This window comes from Chamaea fasciata, unplaced genomic scaffold (assembly GCF_029207755.1).
Source record: "Chamaea fasciata isolate MVZ Bird 193981 ecotype frontalis unplaced genomic scaffold, bChaFas1.0.hap1 SCAF_2, whole genome shotgun sequence".
In the NCBI taxonomy this organism is placed as follows: Eukaryota; Metazoa; Chordata; class Aves; order Passeriformes; family Sylviidae; genus Chamaea; species Chamaea fasciata.
The window spans coordinates 15,292,373-15,311,317 of NW_027094087.1; the positions used below are offsets into that span (position 1 = coordinate 15,292,373).

The window sequence follows — 18,945 nt, forward strand, 5'->3', positions numbered from 1 at the left end:
GAACTACAGACCTGACTACTAGCAGAAATGCCTTCAGGCCCCTAGACAAGCACAACTGGCAAAAGTGTTCATCTGAAATCCTGTCTGCTACTCCTGTACTGCCACCACACCACAAATGTGTTTGTACATATTCAGGAATCCTTCTTGAACTGAAAACTGGAATTTGCCTTGGTTTGCCAATGAGATTTCTGTTCAGCTGTTGAATTTGCATGAATCAACTGGAGTGGACATGCTGATAACCAGCCACTATTGGTTTTTGATATTGACTGGAAACACATATATTTGGTTTCTCTGTTTTAATAGAAAGACTTTTAAACCAGAGTGGATGATTTAGTATCCTGTCTAGTCTTTGTAACCTTGATGTGATTTACTGTAATGAGATTATACTTTGCTTTTAAGTTTCTTAGAATTACATGTGTTTGTTATGTCTACAGAGTGTTCTACTTGATTAAATGCCACCCTATTATAAAATCTAATTAGACTCAGCAAAGTAATGGCTTCCTGAGAGTCCTGTTGATGGTGTAGTTGAGTACCTTTAAGCTTGATACCTACAAGAATGATATTTTTTATGCAAGTATTCAAACTAACTATTTAAGAACTTAGCATTTGTGAAGTGTTGTGAGGTCCTTGAACTCAAAACTTAATTCCATTATTGATGGTAGTGTGCTGGTTTTGTAGTTTCAGTGTGGATTACAGGTAGACTTTCAGCTGTTTTTTATTTAGAAGTCTGACTTGATGTTACTTTTCCCCATCAGGGTAACTTTAAACCCAGCATGTAACCTCTGCCTCACTTTTTCTTTTTCACAACTCTATTGAGCCTTGACCTGGTCACACTTGTTTCCTTACTCATTGCATATCAGCAGATCCTCCATAGGTTAAAATATTTGAATATTAGGTGCCTTTGATAGAAAAGCAAGTTTTAAGCTGAAGAGGTTTTTATCCAGTAGCTGATGTGTGCTTAGGAAGTGTGGCAGGAAGTAATAGGGAATGGATTGTAATAAAGGTGGATAATGACTTGCTGAAATTAAGATTGCAGGTGGGGAGGTGGGGCTTATTCCTGGGAACCCTCTAAGCAGGAGCGATGGGAGGGAGGTCAAGTGTGTGAGGATGAGAGGTAAGGTTAGGGCAGATGAATTGTCATCTCTATTCTAAGCTCTGCTAAAATGAAGTTATCCAGAGATGATTAAAAGTGTCTTTTATCTGATTCTATTATTTTGGGTTTATTTTATTTAATTTTTTGTTGTTGTTGCCATTTGTGAGAAATGACAATGAAAACCTCTTCTTGTGGGGCTATGAATGCTTGGGTCCTGAACATAATAGTGTTGGTTCACTAGGGGAGAAACTGTTCAGTCATTGTGCCATCACCATAGAAAAGCACAGGTTTTGTCCAAAGTGACATGCCATGGAAAGGGATATGAGCTCTGTGCCTAAAAACGTCCTGCATATGTTTTCTGGTTTATTATAGATATGCATTATGATGCAGCTGGGTAACACTGGTCATCTGACTTGTATCCCAGTGAGCCCTATAAAACAGAATGTGACTCAAAAAAAAATTAGTAAAAACTTAGGGTTTGTCACAGTCCTATAGGATTAAATAGGCAAAACATGAGACTCCCAAAGCAAATGTAAGCTTTTAAGATCAAGAATCTTCTTAGCCCTTCAAAGCACATATTGACCATCTGGTTAAAATCAGTCTGGTGTGCGGTTTGGATCACTCTTATCCAGAGTTCTCCACCTTCTGAATTCAAGAGTGGGGCTTGTTTAATTTCAGTATCTTTGGCACAATTCTCATAGATCCTAAAGCCACCTTTATGCATGCCTGCTGGCTGGTTATTCCCCATATCATTCCTAGTTCTTGTGCTTTTCCCCAGTACAGGCTCCTACCATTACTGGTATGTCTTGAAAGCAGTGGAAACACGGGGTACAGAAACAGCTCCAAATAGGATAAACCTGTTACAAGTTACTAAACATGGTGGGTTTTTTCTTGCATCAGGTTGATGTTCTCTAAACCAGGATCTTCTTTACAAGTCACTATTAAAACTACTATTGCTGTATTGCTTGTCTCTTTATATTCAGAAATAGATTGTCTACTGTAAACTCAGGGTGTCTTAGCACTGTATTTTAAGAAGTCTACATGCTATTGAAATGTCATATTCTGTAGCTGTATGTAAATGACAACATATTTTTACAAAGGCACATGTTGACTCTCACTGAGCAGAAGCTGTTTTGTTCATAATTCCTGACTGTTCACATGACAGATGCATGGTTTCCCAGAGTGGGTAAGTACTACTCTGAGGAGGACCAGAGCTCAGCTTGAGCTCTGTTCTGGACTGAGAACAAATTTCCAACTCTTGATAACTTCTTTCAGATAATATTTTTTGTTGATTATAGAAAGGGTACCTCTAGCCTGTATTTTTTGATTCTTTCCATAAAACAAATCACACTCCTTCGAATTTTTTATCCCAGAATAAGTATCTATGTTCTGCTTTAAAGGAGCTTATTTTTTTTTTTCCCCAAATACATCAGCAAGAATGGAAAGAGGAAAGGTGCACTTTGGAGTAGAATAGGTAGGCAGCTGCAATTTTGAATTCTATTATGTGTTTTGTGATTATAAAAACACTAAAATCATGTTTTTCAAAAGTATTTAGTGTAATTAAATCCTTACACAGCAGACTCAGCTTTTTGCAGCATGCCAGAGGGAGAGATTAAGCTTACAATGCTTTTCTGTGGAGCAGGCAAGAAGAATTTCACACAGGGAGGCAGCAGTTCAAGTTGGGTTCAATTATACTCACTGAAGCACTATATAAAATATTTGGGTTCCTCTCCCTTGAGTTTATTGCTTGTGACCAGGCTTAATGGGCAAGCAAGATAAAACACAAAGAGAGAGACATAAAGCTTAGTAATATTTTTCTCTTGAGTCATGAATGTCTATATGCAGAGACATCCACAGGCAGTTTTCAAGACATTCGTTTAAGTGATTGTGTTGTGAAAGCTGACCTGAGGATGTACGTGGTTTAAAGGCTTTCAGGATCAATCAGTGAAAGTTAGAGGATAGAAATATGAATATTGACAAAGAAGGAGGATCAACGTGATAAGCAGAAAAGCTTGATTTTCCCTTTTAAAAGAATCTGTGTGTGGGAGATGTCAGCGAGCACCATAAGCCAGTTTTTACCCCCTTTCTATACTGCATAGATCAAAGAGCTCTGTATCTAATAATAGAATATATAATGGTTCCAAATTACCAGTGACTTCATGAAATGCTACCTTCTAGGGATACATGGTTTGTGTTCCTAATGGTGCTTTTACTGTAAAAAATGGGTTCATTTTAGACTGTTAATTGTAAACTTATCCTTTAAATCTAACCCTTGCTCTGTTTGGGTAGTGTAATTGAAGATATTGAAATGAATTCCTCTTGCTTTGTATTTTACACTTAGAATAATGTGTTTTGGAATTTCTGTAGCACGTGTTCATTTGGAGAAGTTTTATTTTCTTGCATGGGGAACTAGTTTGACTTGTAGATCTATTAAGCAAGGTGAGCAAGATATATACTATTCACAGAGATTTTTATGTTCCTTGACTTAAAGAGACCTAGCAAGTTTGAAAGTAGCATAAAACCTGAAGCTGACATCTCAATATTTGATCTGCTGTGATCATGACCTGTTAACCTTTAGCTTTAATGGCACTATATAATTCTTAAAATTACAGATATACTCTACTATGGGGTTGATGGATGATAAAATTCACTTTGGCTAATCACCTCTCCAGGATGTGTGTTGTTTCTAGTAGATATTGATCTCCTGTATTTGTTATCTTATATTTTAGAGAGACTTTGGGTTCTGCTGCAGTATGGGGCTTATGTGGATAATTGATTCAGCATCTTGATTAGCAGTTGCAGGACGTGGTTTGTGAAAAGGCAAAAGCTTGATTCATGCTGTAGTTCCCATAAAAATAAATTTTAATTTGTACTAAGATTGCTGAATTGACCATGATGACCTCATAACTTCTGGTGCTGAGCAGTCAAAAGACAATCCTTACAAGTACAGTGTAGAAAACAGCTGTTAAAGCTGTTTAAGAACTGTTTCACTTAGACAGATATTCTTTAAGTAGATGAATAAAATTATATTCTTTAATGCAGAAACTGTCAAAGTGTTTCAGTATTTAAGGGACTAATGTTTTAGTTCTCTTGTCTCATGCAGCAGTGCCATGCTATGTTCTTATAAGCTGTTTGGTACATCTGAGTATTTAAAATGATGAGCAATATTTATTATGTAGGAAAAATAAAGTTCAGTAGTAAAATGTTTGCAAGGGATATAGTGACCTGTGATGCTGTGACTCAAGCCTTTGGTGCATGTGTGAAGTTTGTTGAAAGGAATCACTTCTATTCTGAATGTTATTCTGGTAAGTGAGCCTGCAGATTTCTTCTCTGTGTAAAGGGCTTTTACAGGATAATCATCAGAAGAAAACACCTTTTAAAAAAGATTATTTCTGTTTGAGAATGAGCTAACCAAGTGTGATTGGCTGAATGCTGAGGGATAATGTGGGATCTGGAATTGTGCTGTGGGCTTCTGAAATTACACTTTGGTGAGAGGGATGTTGCAGCTCTGGGATAATCATAAAGTGTCTTTTAAAGACCTGAAATACTTTAAAGATGGAATTCCATAGTTGAGTTTTGACATCAATTTTTAAATGCTGATTTAAACTGGAGTTGCAGAGGGTTCGTAAATACATCCTATGAAGGGGTTCCTGGGAGAAGTCAGCAAGGGAAGCTTTAAAAATCTTTACCTTCTCAGAAAAGGAATCTGGGGCTTTTTGAAGTTTACATGAGCATCTGGATAATTTCACCTTAAATACTTTCCATTCCCCCCTCCCTTTTTTTTCCCCATCAGATTTCCTTTATATGCAAAAGGAGGGGAGAAGCTTCAGTTTGAATATGGAGTTTATCTTCTCAACAAAAATATAGCGCAGGTTGGTACACTTGAGATTATTTATTATTATTATTATTATTATTTATATCTATTCTCTGCTTGATGTAAATATGATGTGAGTGTGCATGTGCTGTCTTGTGATGCTGCTCTCTGTGGTGAAAACCTATGAACTAGGAAAAATGTCCTTGAAAACATAATTTTTACTTACCTTACAGCTTTGTGCTTGAGATTTTCTTCTGTGGTGCTTAGAGAAGGACTTGCCAGGCAATAATGAACTTTCTCATTTTCAAATAGTACATTCTATAAACTTCACACTGTTTTGAAAACTTGTAAGAAAATACAATATGTGGAAAATATGAAGTATTGCAAATGTGTGACTTTTATTTAAAAAGTCCTCTAATCAGCCTTACTTCCTTGTTTTTAATGTATTTTAAAAAAACATCCCTTACTCTGAAAAATGCAAGAGACTTTGCAAACTTGTATTTGAGATGACAGTAATACCTGAAGCTAACACATTTGGTGTGGAATTCAGAGAATGTTAAGAAAGCTGGTCTGAAAGAGGCCTGGCTGTTTCAACTGGTATGTGATCCTAGGGCAGGATCAGCTGCTCTTATGCTGTTCCTGGTGATGTTCTGTGAAGAAATGTGTTTGATGCAAGAACTGCTTAGTTCCAATGCTTGACTGTCTTGGCCACTAAAAACATCTAATTTCTGATATTGAGTCCAAACCTGTCTTGCCTCTGTTTATGTATTATAGTAATCTGATCCATTTAAGTCTCTTCCTCTTTGCAAACTTTTATGCATTAAAAAGCCACTTTCTAGCACTTCTCTTGTCTGAAATTCTCCATCTGAATCCATTTTCCTTGAAATGCAATGCTCAAAGCTGGATACAGTGAGCTACTGTCACTTTCAAAACATTGAGTAGGATGGGAGAAATGCTTCCCAAGTCTTGTCTTTTTATTTCCAGTTCACTGGCTTCTAGTAGATTTGTACACTTAAAAGCTTAGCAGCGTAAACCTTATGATTCTGTGCAACCAACAGCCCCAAGTATCTTCTGCACAGCAACAAAACAGTCCATTTTGAGTTTGGGCAGGTGACTTGTTTAATTCACATTTTACATGCTGTACCTTGAATGCATTCTTAAAGATGAACTTTTTTGTTCTTAATCATATTTCTGCTTTATGGTAGCATAAAACCAGAGGTTGAGAACTCAGTCTCAGCTTTATGCTGGCTACATCTGAGCCTATGCCCTATCCAGATTACCTAATTAAAATATTGGATAGAACTGTGGTTCTGTTATTATAGGTGAAATCCCATTTTGCCAGCACTTCAGTTGTAGCCATAAACCATTCTTTATTACACCCAAAGAGTACTTTCTCTGTATTCACTCATACTTCATCAGCATCCCATTTCCCCAGGATGCTTGTGAGCATATTATACCAGAAAATACCAAGAAATTTAAATTCCAACAGAAATATGACATTTCTGTTTCTAACGTGTTTAAAATTATTTGAAATTATATTAGTCTTACAGTTTTATTCTTGAAAATCTGACCTTTTTATGCTTAGTTTCTACCAGTCATGTTTGTTTTTCCAGTTTTCTCTTCCATCACTTTTTTGCTGTTCCTTGCCCCAAATTGAGGTAAAGTTTCTGTGGTTTTGTTTTTTAAGCTTGGATTGCACTTACCATTTTCCAGATTTGCCCATACGTAGTGTATTTTGGACAATAACCTTTGAAATTACTTAAACGCTAAAATATCTTAAGACAAAGTTAATCAAGTTCTACTAATCTTGGAAATTCGCTTAGCCAAGCTGTTAATGTGTCTTATACTGTACCTCCTTGTTGGTGGTATTAGTAATGGCGGCCAGCTGTTCACACTTGACCTCCAGAGGGAAGATTAATGAGAAAAAGGGATTAATCTTCCCCTCAAATGCTTTGATAGATCTCTCTCTTCATTGCTATCAAATCTGTGCTTTCCTTAATCTCTGCTTCCTAGTTCATTCTACTTACACTAGTTCATTCTGTAGCTTGTGAGTTGTGATGCTGCTTGCTTTGCCTTTCGGCCCTTCCTTGTTTTTACCTTATTCTGGAGTTTGCCATTCAGTTATGTGATGCAAGCAAGAAGCTCTATTGTTGTTTCCATCAAAATACTGAATTCTTTATTGAGCCCAGGGTGGTTGTCTTTTCTGTTAATGTAGTTTGGGTTACTTGACACTTGTGCCTGTAGTATTTTTTTGTAGGAACAGTCACCACTTCACTTATTTACCTGTTTATCTCTTTGACTTGTCACCTCTGAGTTGCTACCACTCTTGGACCTACTGAAACCTGTCATTCTGACTTCTTGTCCTGTTTCTGAAGGACTCTGGGTGGTTGAACACACAGTCACTCACCCATGTTTGCCTTTCAATTTCTTGCAGTTGATTTCCGAAATCACTGGCATGTGTTTAAACTTATAAAAGTAAATGAAAGCTGTAAGTATTCATTAGTATAAAAAAAGTTTCCAGCTCTACTTGGGGTCATTGGTGCTGGTGCAAGCTGGTCAATGGCCGAACTTCAAAGTGGTTAATACAACACTAGTGGTTCAGATGTTAATGCTTGAGATTTTATGCTTTTGGATATAAAAACATAATAAAAGTAAATTGGAATTTCTGGGGGTGCTTCTACTACTTATTTAATCATGTAAGTGTTACTGATGTCCACATAAACTGTTGTAGTCACCTTTGTTTTGATGTTCTTTGTCAAATATTGCTGCTTTTTATAGTTCTGCCAAGGGGAAATTCCATTATGAAAGCAGAGCAGGTAGATAATGTGCAGAAATGCATCACAAAACCTCTGCGCTCTGGAGCTGACTTGACCTAAAAACCCAAGATTGTCTGAATCCTTTGTGTGTTCCTTGGGATGCTGAAACTGTTGTATTTACGTAGCTTTTAGCAGACCTTATGGCTGCTTTCAGAGAAGTATCCAGATATGCTTAGTTCTTGTGAATGTGTGAAAAATTAGGTTTGGACAGAGAATGAGCAGCTGCTTCTCCTTTATCTCCAGACCATCACCCAAAGGTGTTTACCTTAATTCAGAGAATCAGTCCTCTTTGTCAGGAATAAATGTAAATCAGTTGCTTAATTCCCTCTGTGTGCTGTGGGAAGGTTGGGGGTGCCTGGGAAGAATAGCGGTGACTTCACTGGAGCATGAAAACAAGAGCCTGGATCTCTGTCATCTCACTTCAATCATTCATTCCAGTTTTGAACACTGTGACAAAAAGCCCGGAAAAACTCCATCAACTTAAATGTTTTGAAATTATTTGTATAAGCTTCCCTGGTTTCACAGATTTTTATATATATATATAATTTTTTTTTTTCCTTTTACAATTACCTGGTATTCTGGCAGCAAGGAGAAATGTGAGTATGGAAGAAGTGAGACGGGGTTGATATTAAATAAAATTACTGACATAAAAACTCTTCTAGAGATAAAGTGGTACTGTTTTGTAAAACAGCAGGATAATAACACTGGAAACCACATCTTGCACTCTGGAGAATTCAACTGGAATTAGAAACATCTTAGTGCTGGCTTGGTAGAATATTTTTTGAAGAAACTTGCTTTGCTGTTACATTCCAAAGCTGAAACAATGTGTGTTAATTCTGAGAGTTCATAATAACTTCCATCTGTACGTGAGCACAAATTATTTCAATACCCATATTTTCTGTTTGTAAAATTGAAACCCTCGCAAAGTTCACAGTGGAGCTTTTTGAGTTGGACAACATTATCTAAGGCTGTAAATTACCAGTTAAGATTTCAGCTGTTTGACTCTCACTAGCATGAAAATGTGGGGGTTTTTTTCAAAGAGAGATTAGTCATTTATGTCAAATAATACCTATCAAAAAATTCACTATCATTGTCAAAGGTGAAGTACAATAGAGTTGCTAAAAATGGGAGTTAATTGCACAGCTCTCCAAAGCATTTGACAGTGGGGGAGAATTCGGCGAGTACTAGCCCCATAAACTCTGTAGCTCCTAAGTTGGGGATGTGTATGGAGTATCAGAGGAAGCTGAGGCTTTAGTAAGAGAAAGAAGTGAACTCTCTTCCTGGTATTCACAGTGGAGTAATTGACATTACAGCATGAAAACTTCTTGTTATGGTGGGTGCATATTAGGAAATCCCTGAAGCGTGGTGCGGCTTTTTGTGGGTGGTAAGTGGACACAGAACAGGGTCAAAATGGCATCTCTCAGAGTTCTCTTTGTTCCGAACATACAGTGTGGATGGCATCCAGTTCTGCTGGGGCACAGACAATAGACCTTGTAGAACTGAGCTCTTACAAGTGCTTGAGCTGTGGTCTTGCTATTCTAGGTTTTTTCATCTCAATTATTTAATTAATATTTTTTAACTTTGGAGTGGGGGGTATTGAGAGTGCAGTGGCTTTGAGTTTTGAGTCACAGGCCTGTAGAAAGAAAGCATCTTTATTGCTGCTTTACTGGCTGTTTTTCTGTCTCTTTCCTTCGTTCCCAGAGCCTTAATTGCATTAGCCTGACTTCAGTGTAGGTTCTTCATTACATATGATGAGTTGATCTTAATTTAGTGACCATTCTCCTTGAGGTGAGTGAGTCCCCAGTGAAAACACAGTGTTACTGTGGGAGAACAACTCACCAAAATTGTATACCCAGAAAGATGAGGGTGGTGAGGCCCTGGCACAGGTTGCTCAGAGAAGCTGTAGCTGCCCATCCCTGGAAGTACCCAAGATCAGGTTGGATGGGGCTTGGAGCAGGCTGGTCTAGTGGAAGGTGTCCTTGCCCATGGCAGGGGGTTGGAATGAGATGGCTTGAAGGTCCCTTCCAGCCCCAACAATTCTGTGATTCTGTATTAAATGATTTCTGTCCTGTATTGGCCATTATGTCTAATGCATGCATTTATGATGTTGAGGAGGGCATGTTCATCTTGTTCATCAAAGCTACAATTTCTTTAGGTGTTTAAGAGGTTGTCTTTTGCATGATACTTGACAGGCATTATTCCTTGTCCAGTTCCAAGATTGCTTGTAGAGGACATAATTTCAATAGAGCTGTAAAGCTGTTTTCTTTAGGTACCAGTAAGAAGGAAATTTACTGCAGCTGTTTTCTTGCATGTCACACTTAAATTATTTACACTCTTAAGTGTCAAATGATTTGCTATTTCAGTCAGCCGCTGAAGGACATCAAATAAATTTGGGTTTGATCTTCTGGATTTCTTGTTCTAAGTCTTACCTCAGCTTTACCACAGAACCAGAAGGCAGCTGTATGACTGTTGTGACACTCCTTTTATTCTTTTGCTATGACCTTGGTCACCATTTCCATCTGGCTTTGTTGGACATGGCCTCAGGAACGGAGGTGTTCTGGCCTTGTCTAAATTACTGGCTCTTGAAAAGTAGACTTGCAAAACCAGGTGTCAAAGAATTTGGAACATTTTACAACTCTTCGTTTTCCTATAGCCAACCCAATGAGTGAATGTATCTACTCTTACCTCAGTTCATAGAATCATACAACAATTTGGGTTGGTAGGTAACTTGAAGACCATCTTGTTCCCTAGACCAACACCTGCCCTACACCAACCCTAGACTAGGTTGTTCCAACACCTTTCCAACCTGGCCTTGCACACTTCCAGGGATGGATCAGCCCCAGCTTCTCTGGGCAACCTGTGCCAGGGCCTCACCACCTTCTGAGTAAAGAATTTCTTTCTAGTATCTAATCTAAATCTGCCCTCTTTTAGTTTAAATCTCTTCCCCTTTTCCTATCCCTGTCTGCCCGGGTAAGAAGTTCATAACTGGTGTTTGTTTGCGGGGTCTCTGCGTATGGTGTCAGACAGCATCACCTTCCAGGCATCACTTCCAGGTTTAGTGAAACCTGTGAAATTTGTTAACTGTATGAGGTAAAGTTATTTTTTCTTCTGTTCAGCCTGATTGTCGTGCTCAGGATCATTTCACGGGGAAGGCTTCTTATCTGCATTTGTTTTGTCAGACTGCTATTGAGTTAGGTTAGACTGATATTCCTATTTGCAATGGCATGACTTGCTCAGCCCTGGCCAAAGAATAGTTCTTTCATCTGACAGTCATTAGCAACACATGAACTTTGCTATTTAATATGAAAAAAAAAAAAAAATCACTCTGTTGTCAGCTTCCCCAAGGTTCTTTTTCTCATCAATAGAGTACAGATCCAGGGAAGTAACTGATGTCTAGCCCTCCTCTTGTGTGTCCATGGCCACTGTGTCCACATGGTGGCAGGTGGTATTTGTGTACTTTGTGTAATCTGCTTGAGAAGCTGAGCAGCCAGTGCTGCTTTCCAGGGAATGCTGCTTTGTGGGTGAGTTGCTTGTCTAATGCACAAAGTAAGTAACATTCACAGAACCATAGAAGAAAAGCAAAATACTTGGTATATTGTAGGAGTAGTTAAAGTGCCGTCTTCCTAATACCTGCATGGAATTAAAGTTGAATGCTTATGTACTAGTGCTGTATGTAAGAGACTGAACTGAAACTCAGCTGTTGAACATGAAATGAGGCAAGAGGTTCAGTTTCTGGCTCTGTGAGACTATAAAACATGAGAGAAAATCAGCCCTATAATAGAAACTAATAAACTTTTCCATGGGAAGTTGAACAGCAGAAATGTTAGGCCTAGAAATTTGTTTTGGCAGTAAACACTAAGGAGCAGAAATGTCTTTAAAAGTTCTATGAGTAGTGGTGTATATGCAGTAATTATGGCCCTTTGAGTGTAGGATACTGTGACTTGCGCACTACATCTTTTATAAGGCCTCTAAACTAAGATCATAAAACATACAGTTCAGAAAGAATACACCATCTGAATCCAAGACCAATTCAGCTACATTCGGAAGAGTGTTCTTGAAAGAGCACAGGTTGAAGCCAGGGTCTAGTCCTTGAAGGTTCAAGCTTTTATTTCAATGTTAAGAGGAAGGGACTGCACCTGAAAAACCACAGAGTACCTTCTCCTGCTGTGTAGGCTCAAAAGTCCTTGGGAGATGTTTCATTCCTGAAACTTTTCTAGGGTTACAGTGAGCTGATACTTAGCCAGATCATTTAGAATTGGGGAATTTATATACATTTTTTGCAAACTTTTTGAAAAAACTTTCTTTTTTTCCTTTCCTACTGTCCATGCCAAGACAAAATAGGTTGAAATGAGATTGGATTAGCTGTAACTCAAGTCCCGGCTTTCATTCAGCTGAAAGCATGCTTATCCTTGTTCACAGGCAAAGGCCAATATTAACTTGCTCTGTGAAGGAGCATATCTTGGCCGTTCAACCCATACAGATCCCGGCACCTGCAGCCTAAGCCCAGGTGATGCTGGAGGCTCCTGCAGCTCTGGTGGGATGACCAGTGTGGTTGGGTGACTGGAGGGATGAAGCACTTCCCATGTGTGGACAGGCTGGGAGAGCTTGGGTTTTTCAGCCTGGAGAAGAGACGGCTTTAGGAAGACCTCAGAGCCCCTTCCAGTGCCTAAAAGGGCTCCAAGACAGCTGAAGAAGGACTTTGGAGAAGAGCCAAAGGAGTGACAGGACAAGGGAGAAGAGCTTCCCACTGCCAGAGGGCAGGGTCAGATTGGATATTAGGCAGAAATTCTTCCCTGTGAGGGTGGTGAGGCCCTGGCACAGGTTTCCCAGGGAAGCTGTGGCTGCCCCACCCCTGGAAGTGTTCAAGGCCAGGCTGAGCAGGTCTTGGAGCAATCTGGTCTAGTGGAAGGTATCTAGGCCCGTGGCAGGGAGGTTAGAAGTGAATGATTTGTACTGTGTAGCTGTCATCATCTCTGTGCATTAGCTCTTCAGACTGCAAAGTTTCCAAAAAAAATGAGTATGTTTTTAAAATAGAATCAAAATTGAGTAATCAAAAGGCAAATAGATTCCTGATATAGTTAATCTGACATAAACACGTTGTTTGCCAGCTTCAGCTGCTTTGTACTGTATATAACTTCTATGTTATAAAATTGAAAGAGATAGGGAAATGGGAAGTCTATTACCAAGCCCTGGCACAATGTATCAGTGTAGGAAAGAGCTGCAGTGTATAGTTTTACTTAACAAGTAGGGTTGTGTGCACTGGAGGCAAAGCTGGACATTCAAATATAAAGTGTTCACATCTATGGAATTCCAAGTCCTGCTTTGTAAGCCTATTTCTTCATTTGGAGCCTTCTCTCTTTCTGCCAAGTGGCCCATTTCCTAATGGGTAAAAGAAATTATGGGAAAAGGCATCTAATTTCTTGAAATTTCGCTTGCTTTAATGCATAAAAATTCTTGTTATCTTTTATTTGCAAGCAAGTGACAAGCTGTGACTTGTGGGGTTTAGATTTTTTTTCTTTGTTTCCATTATTTTCACTTCTCCCTCCACATTCTTTGTTCTTCCATTGTGTAGTTTAATATGTGTGTTTTGTACTCCTTGGGTCAGGATTTGTGTCATACTTCTGTGCATAAGATTTGACACATCAGGGCACAAAACCTGTTTTGAAAGCTTTTGGTATGTCAGCTACTTCATTCTTCATCCATAAATGCCTTTCAGGTTTTTTATGTACTGTGATTGAAGTTTAGGATTTTATTCCATTTGTTTCTCAAAAAATAGAATAGAAGTGTCTGGTATGTATGGACTCATTCACTTTTTGGTCAGTCCAGAATGTTTGGAAATCCAGAGCTTTAAAGTATTTTGTTTTTCAAGGGACTGGAAATACTAAAGGCTTTATTGCATCTCTCTTTGCTGGACATGTGTGTAATTCATGTGAATATTTGTGAAGTTGATATTGTGTAATTAGGAAAAAAACAAGCTCTGCTTCAATTTACCTGAAAACATATGCTTGATGTTTTCAGGAAGACCAGTGCTGAAGTGTCCTTGGTTTAATGCTCTCTGACCTCAGCTTTAAAGTTTGAAATATCATCCATCATATCGGAAACCGTTTCCTGTGTTGGTGTGTCTTAGTGCCAAGTGGAGTTCACTGAATGCTGATGTTACCCTGATAGGAAGCAAGTCTTTCACCAGTTAAACTGTTCATTCTGTACTCCTCAAGTGAGAGGGCTTCCCATTTGGTTCACAATCTAATCTATTTTTAGAAGTCACTCTGCTTTGTTCACTGACAGTAACGTAATAGATACCTGGAAAGCAGTTCAGCTGAAGTGCAAGATGTGGCTGGGAGCAGAGAATCCCCAAATCCTTGTTCCATTTAAGCTCATTGTCATGGGCTGAATCTCTTGCTCTTTCAGTAAAGCTTTCTTGAAGCAAAAGCCTTTTTACCTAAAAGGGCAGGGTTCACAAACCTGGTTGAATGAACAGCTCAGTTTCACCCATTTTAAAACAAGGGCTTTCCTGACACAACATGAAAGAGCAAATAGCTGAAAGATTTTGTGTTTACAATATCTAATGGAGTTCATTGTTTGCTCACTGAAATAATTGTGCAGGTTCCTTTCCTGCAACATCTTAAGGTACAGGGTAGAGCTGGACTGATGTCATATGGGAAAATTGCCTGGTTTTGGTGTGGATTTATTAAAATGTGAAAGTAATGGATAAGTGGAGGAGGAGTGTGTAGCACTATAACCCTGATATTTCGCTGATTTCCATCCAGGACAAGGTGGGAGAGTTCTCTGTACATACCTGTGTATTCCCTGAGAATATTGCCCTTCTGGTATTCATAGGTTGATACATAGGTAAAAAGCAAACTTTGGGTATGCAGAGTTACATTGGGGAGTTAAACACACACAGAAAATATCATGTTTAAAATGGAGGCACAGAATGTTACTTACCTTTCTCCTTTTGACTTTTGCACATCTGACCTCTTGTTCTGTGCCTGATGTAATGATTTTTGATACAAAAGGTCAGGATTAATGAAGTCATAAAAAATAAGTGTGCCCATTTCCTATAATCCAGTAAACATCAATTAGTGATACTGAACCCTTTTAGAGAAGCTCTGACCTGAACCTGTAAAGGTTATGTGCTCTATAGTTTCATTTTATCAAGCTATAAATGCAGCAAGACTGCAGTAGACATGGGTTATTTGAGTGCTTCACTGGGAGTGGGGGAAGCTTTTTGGAGGCTAGTAACTGCTCTGTCTTCTAAATTGCCTTTTTTAATGTTCTTTTATGAAACAGTTGTGGCATATGAGGTGTACCTTTATGGTCATGTGGGCCCATATATGTTGGTTTTTGTAACAAGCCCAGTAACTGCTACGTTTTACAGGAACTCTTTACTTACATGATTGGGTATTTCTCCCAGCCTGTCTTTGATAATGGTTCCCCTCACTGGGACACCAGACTGGAACCATGAAGGCTAGTGTTTGAGACCTCTCTGAAGGGGTGTTGTGTCTACTCTCAAAAAAGATTTCATAAATATCAGTGAGAGTTCTTGAGGAAATGCAGCTTTTTGGCTCGTCTAAATGTTTAGTTCTTCAGTGTGTTCTACATGTACTCAAACACATACTCCTATTTCCTTAATTTCTTGAGGTCTATCTCCAATAAACACTATTGCTGTGAAACCAAAATCCACTATTAAGTATTGCTGCAGTTTTAAAAATTAGAAGAAAACTGCTTAATAAATGTTTGGCAGAATAGTACAAGTTGCTATGCATTTAGAATTGAGGCTGCTGCTATCTTTGAATAAAGATCAGACTTTGTGTTTTGGTGAATGCAAGAGGAAGAAGGAGCTAAATATATGTAATTCGAGGACAAATCAAAGATGGTAAAAAGGAATTAAGTCTGTTATCAGATGAGAATATAGTTTCCCTGATCACTTCTGAATCATTCCTGTATGTAGATTTCATGCATGAATTTCCCCTGCCTTACAGATGGAAGTGAATTAAAATTCTCCAGGCTGAGAGGAGAGGAAAGGAGACAGGCTGTTCTTGGGGCAGGAAGAACCAGTGGTGAGAAAAAGTTTGCATCTCAATTTGATGCAGTTTCTGAGAACTGAATCAGCCAGAGCTCTGTGAGGATGTTTTGCTCTAATGTGAAGATTAACTTTTCTGAACTGTACTAGTGTCTGTCTTGGTCCAGGGACTGTGTAGCATCTCCAATGTTAGTTTTCACTGTTACAGGTCAAAATGAGAGAGTGAAGGGCCCTCAACATCAGAAGGACATGGACCTGTTAGAGTGAGTCCAGTGGAGGCCATGGAGATGCTCCAATGGCTGAGGCTCCTTTGCTCTGGAGTCAGCCTAGGAGAGCTGGGGGTTCAGCCTGGAGAAGAGAATGCTCCAGGGGGACCTTAAAGCCCCTTCCAGTGCGTGTAGGGGCTCCAAGAGACCAGGAGAGGGACTGGAAGGACAGGACAAGGGAGAAAGGCTTCCCACTGCCAGAGGGCAGGGTTAGATGGGATATTGGGCAGAAATTCTTCCCTGTGAGGGTGGTGAGGCCCTGGCACAGGTTTCCCAGGGAAGCTGTGGCTGCCCCACCCCTGGAAGTGTTCAAGGCCAGGCTGAGCAGGTCTTGGAGCAATCTGGTCTAGTGGAAGGTATCTAGGCCCATGGCAGGGCAGTTAGAATTGGATGAGTTTAAAAGTCCTTTCTAACCCAAACCATTCTAGGGTTTTGTGATAACAGGAAATTATCTTACTGATATCAGTATCTCCCTTGTAAATGTGGGACAAATCAGGTTACTTCAGACTAAGCATACTTTAAAAATAACTGATTGTAAGTATCCCCTTCAAAGGTACAGCATAAAATGCAGTTACCTCCTCTTCATGCTTTGATTGCTGTTTGTGTGCCTTATTTGCTATTGCTAAATCAAAGTTGTGGTGGGAGTCTTTAAGATAGTTTTAGTGAAGGATTTAGGCATGCTGGGTCAGCTTGAGGAACTTGAAAGCATATGTTCAATGGATTAATGAAGGATATGGTTCTTCAAAGATGTGGATGTCTTGCTTTCTTGTTAGTTTAATACTCTTGAATGAGTTGCAAAATAAACATCTGCTTTTCAGGTGTAACTCTGGGAGACGGACGCAGACATATGAAGATAAGTCATAATATCTGTTGAAATAGCTGTTGTGTTTGAGAACTTCCTCTTGCTTGGATGAGGGCTGTCACTGCTGTGGCAGTCCTCTATTTGCCCCTTCTAAAAGTATGATTGAGGACTTCAAACCTCGTTATAATCACAGTGATTATTTTTCTTTTTTTAGCTCCTACTTCCCCAAGAATCTTAAAGAAGTTTTTTTTAAAAAAGGTTTTTTCTTATGTTTACTTCCAAACTGTAATTGATGCTTACTAATAGTCTTTTTAAGTATGAAAAATGAAAATTATTTTTAGATGCTTAGTTTGGAGGTACATTATCTAAAGAGCTATTGCTGCGTGTTTCACTAATGTTATAGCTTAAGGGTTTTTCAGTAAACCCTCATATGTGTTCCGAGCTAGAACAACTAGCCAGATTCAATAAAACAAAGGCAAGCAATATGTTAAGAGTTCAGTAATCTAAAATTTTATAATTGCCCTCAAGAGGTATAAATGCACACAACTGTTTATATAGGAGCAAGCATTATTTCACTGATCCCCCATAGTTGTTTATATAGCAACAGGCTCTGAATCCCTGCCAGTGCTCTGTCATACTCTGAAAAGTCACCCAGGATCTTGTAAAACAATTAACTATGTCATTTTATTAAAACTTCTAAAACTTAATATTTCTGTCCCAGTGTTTGACATTCTCTGAAAACTTTATGCAAATGTAGGAGATATAGGCTGTAGTTGAATCACCCAGACTGGGACGCATTGCTGAGGCCTTTGGGCCTCAGCACTGAGGCCTGTAGGAGTTTGTGGCGCAGATAGAAATTCAGTGCCAGGAGTGTGGTGCAGTTAGAATTATGATTTAAGGTGTTAGCAAGGATTAGAGGATTTTATGGTAGTTAGCAAGTATAGTAATTGGTGTGGACACAGTAGCTGCCTTAAGAGTTTATTAAACAATAAGTGTTTGCATTTTTCCCTGGGCTGTGTGCCAGTGAGAATTTACCTGTAACTGTAAACTATGTAGAGTGTATTAATCGTAGAAACGTAGTATTAATCATATTGATCAGATCTGTTTTTTGCTCTTGCCAACTTCCCACCTTTATCGGGGTTCCCCTGCAACTTTCGTGCAAATGCTTGGCTTGTGACCAGCTCTGCAAATTTGATTGAAACAGTACTTTTGCTTCTATTTTTCTCTGTAGGTTTTCACATTTGTGGAACAGATGTTCTTTTGAAATTCTTGATGCTACCAAGAGGAACTCATCATATAGCTGAAAATAATTCAAAATTGCTTTTGACTACCTTTAAATTGCACGAACTTTGCATAGTGTAATAGTGGGTTGAGTCCACCTATTGTGTAGGTACAAGTGCTGCTACAACATCAAGAACCAGTTGCCTGCAGTGGGGACTAAGAGAAGTCCAAAATACAGCAGATTTTGGTATAGACCTGAATATTATGCACAATATGTACTAAAGTTGCTGCTATTTTGAACTTTAATAACATATTCTGGCTATTAGACTGTTTCCATATGGCTTAGAAAAAGATGAATATGGCTGGGGGAACAATATGAGAAATTATGAACAGATGAGTTTAGAACTGGAGTCATTCTGCATTTCCTCCCCCAAAAAAAGATATTTGAGTCCAGGTATGCTGTGGTTTCTGGCTGGAAGTAAATGTATATGCTTGTATACCATTATTATTAAATACTGCTGCAGTAGTTAGGATAGGAAATGGATGGTTGTTCCTTGCACATAAATGCAGGATATCAGTATTTTTCTTAAGGGCAGGCCCAGAGTGGCAAACCCCCTAATTTTGATCTTGGGTGCAACCTGCAATTACCTAGAAACAGAAAGATTACTAAATGGTTTCTTTTTGAGGCAACTGCAGCAGTCCTAGTACTTCTTATGGACTTTATAGGAAAGTAACTGAACTTTTGCAGGTTTGTATTTTAGTTAGGTAACAAATGATGTATCTCTACTGGTAGATTTGATAAATGAATATTTTGCTATGGAATTACCCTTAGGAAGGCAATGAGCTTTTCTGTTGTCTAACATGATTTTAGGCCATGATTTTTAAGTCTAACCGTTCAGTTGATGAAATA

The 18,945-nt window shown here is 38.8% G+C and overlaps 1 protein-coding gene across 6 annotated transcripts in view; it reads left to right on the top strand.

Annotated features, from left to right (window-relative positions):
* The window catches only part of UVRAG (UV radiation resistance associated), a 282,645-nt gene that overhangs the window by 65,920 nt on the left and 197,780 nt on the right, over positions 1 to 18,945 (top strand). For all 6 annotated transcript variants that reach the window (XR_010725357.1, XM_066208721.1, XM_066208727.1 and 3 more), the window contains exon 13: positions 4,887 to 4,965. Coding sequence is in view for 5 of the 6 variants with exons in the window: in XM_066208721.1 (XP_066064818.1) it covers positions 4,887 to 4,965 (79 nt within the window). In the remaining variant the exon portion in view is untranslated. The remainder of the gene's footprint in view (positions 1 to 4,886; positions 4,966 to 18,945) is intronic.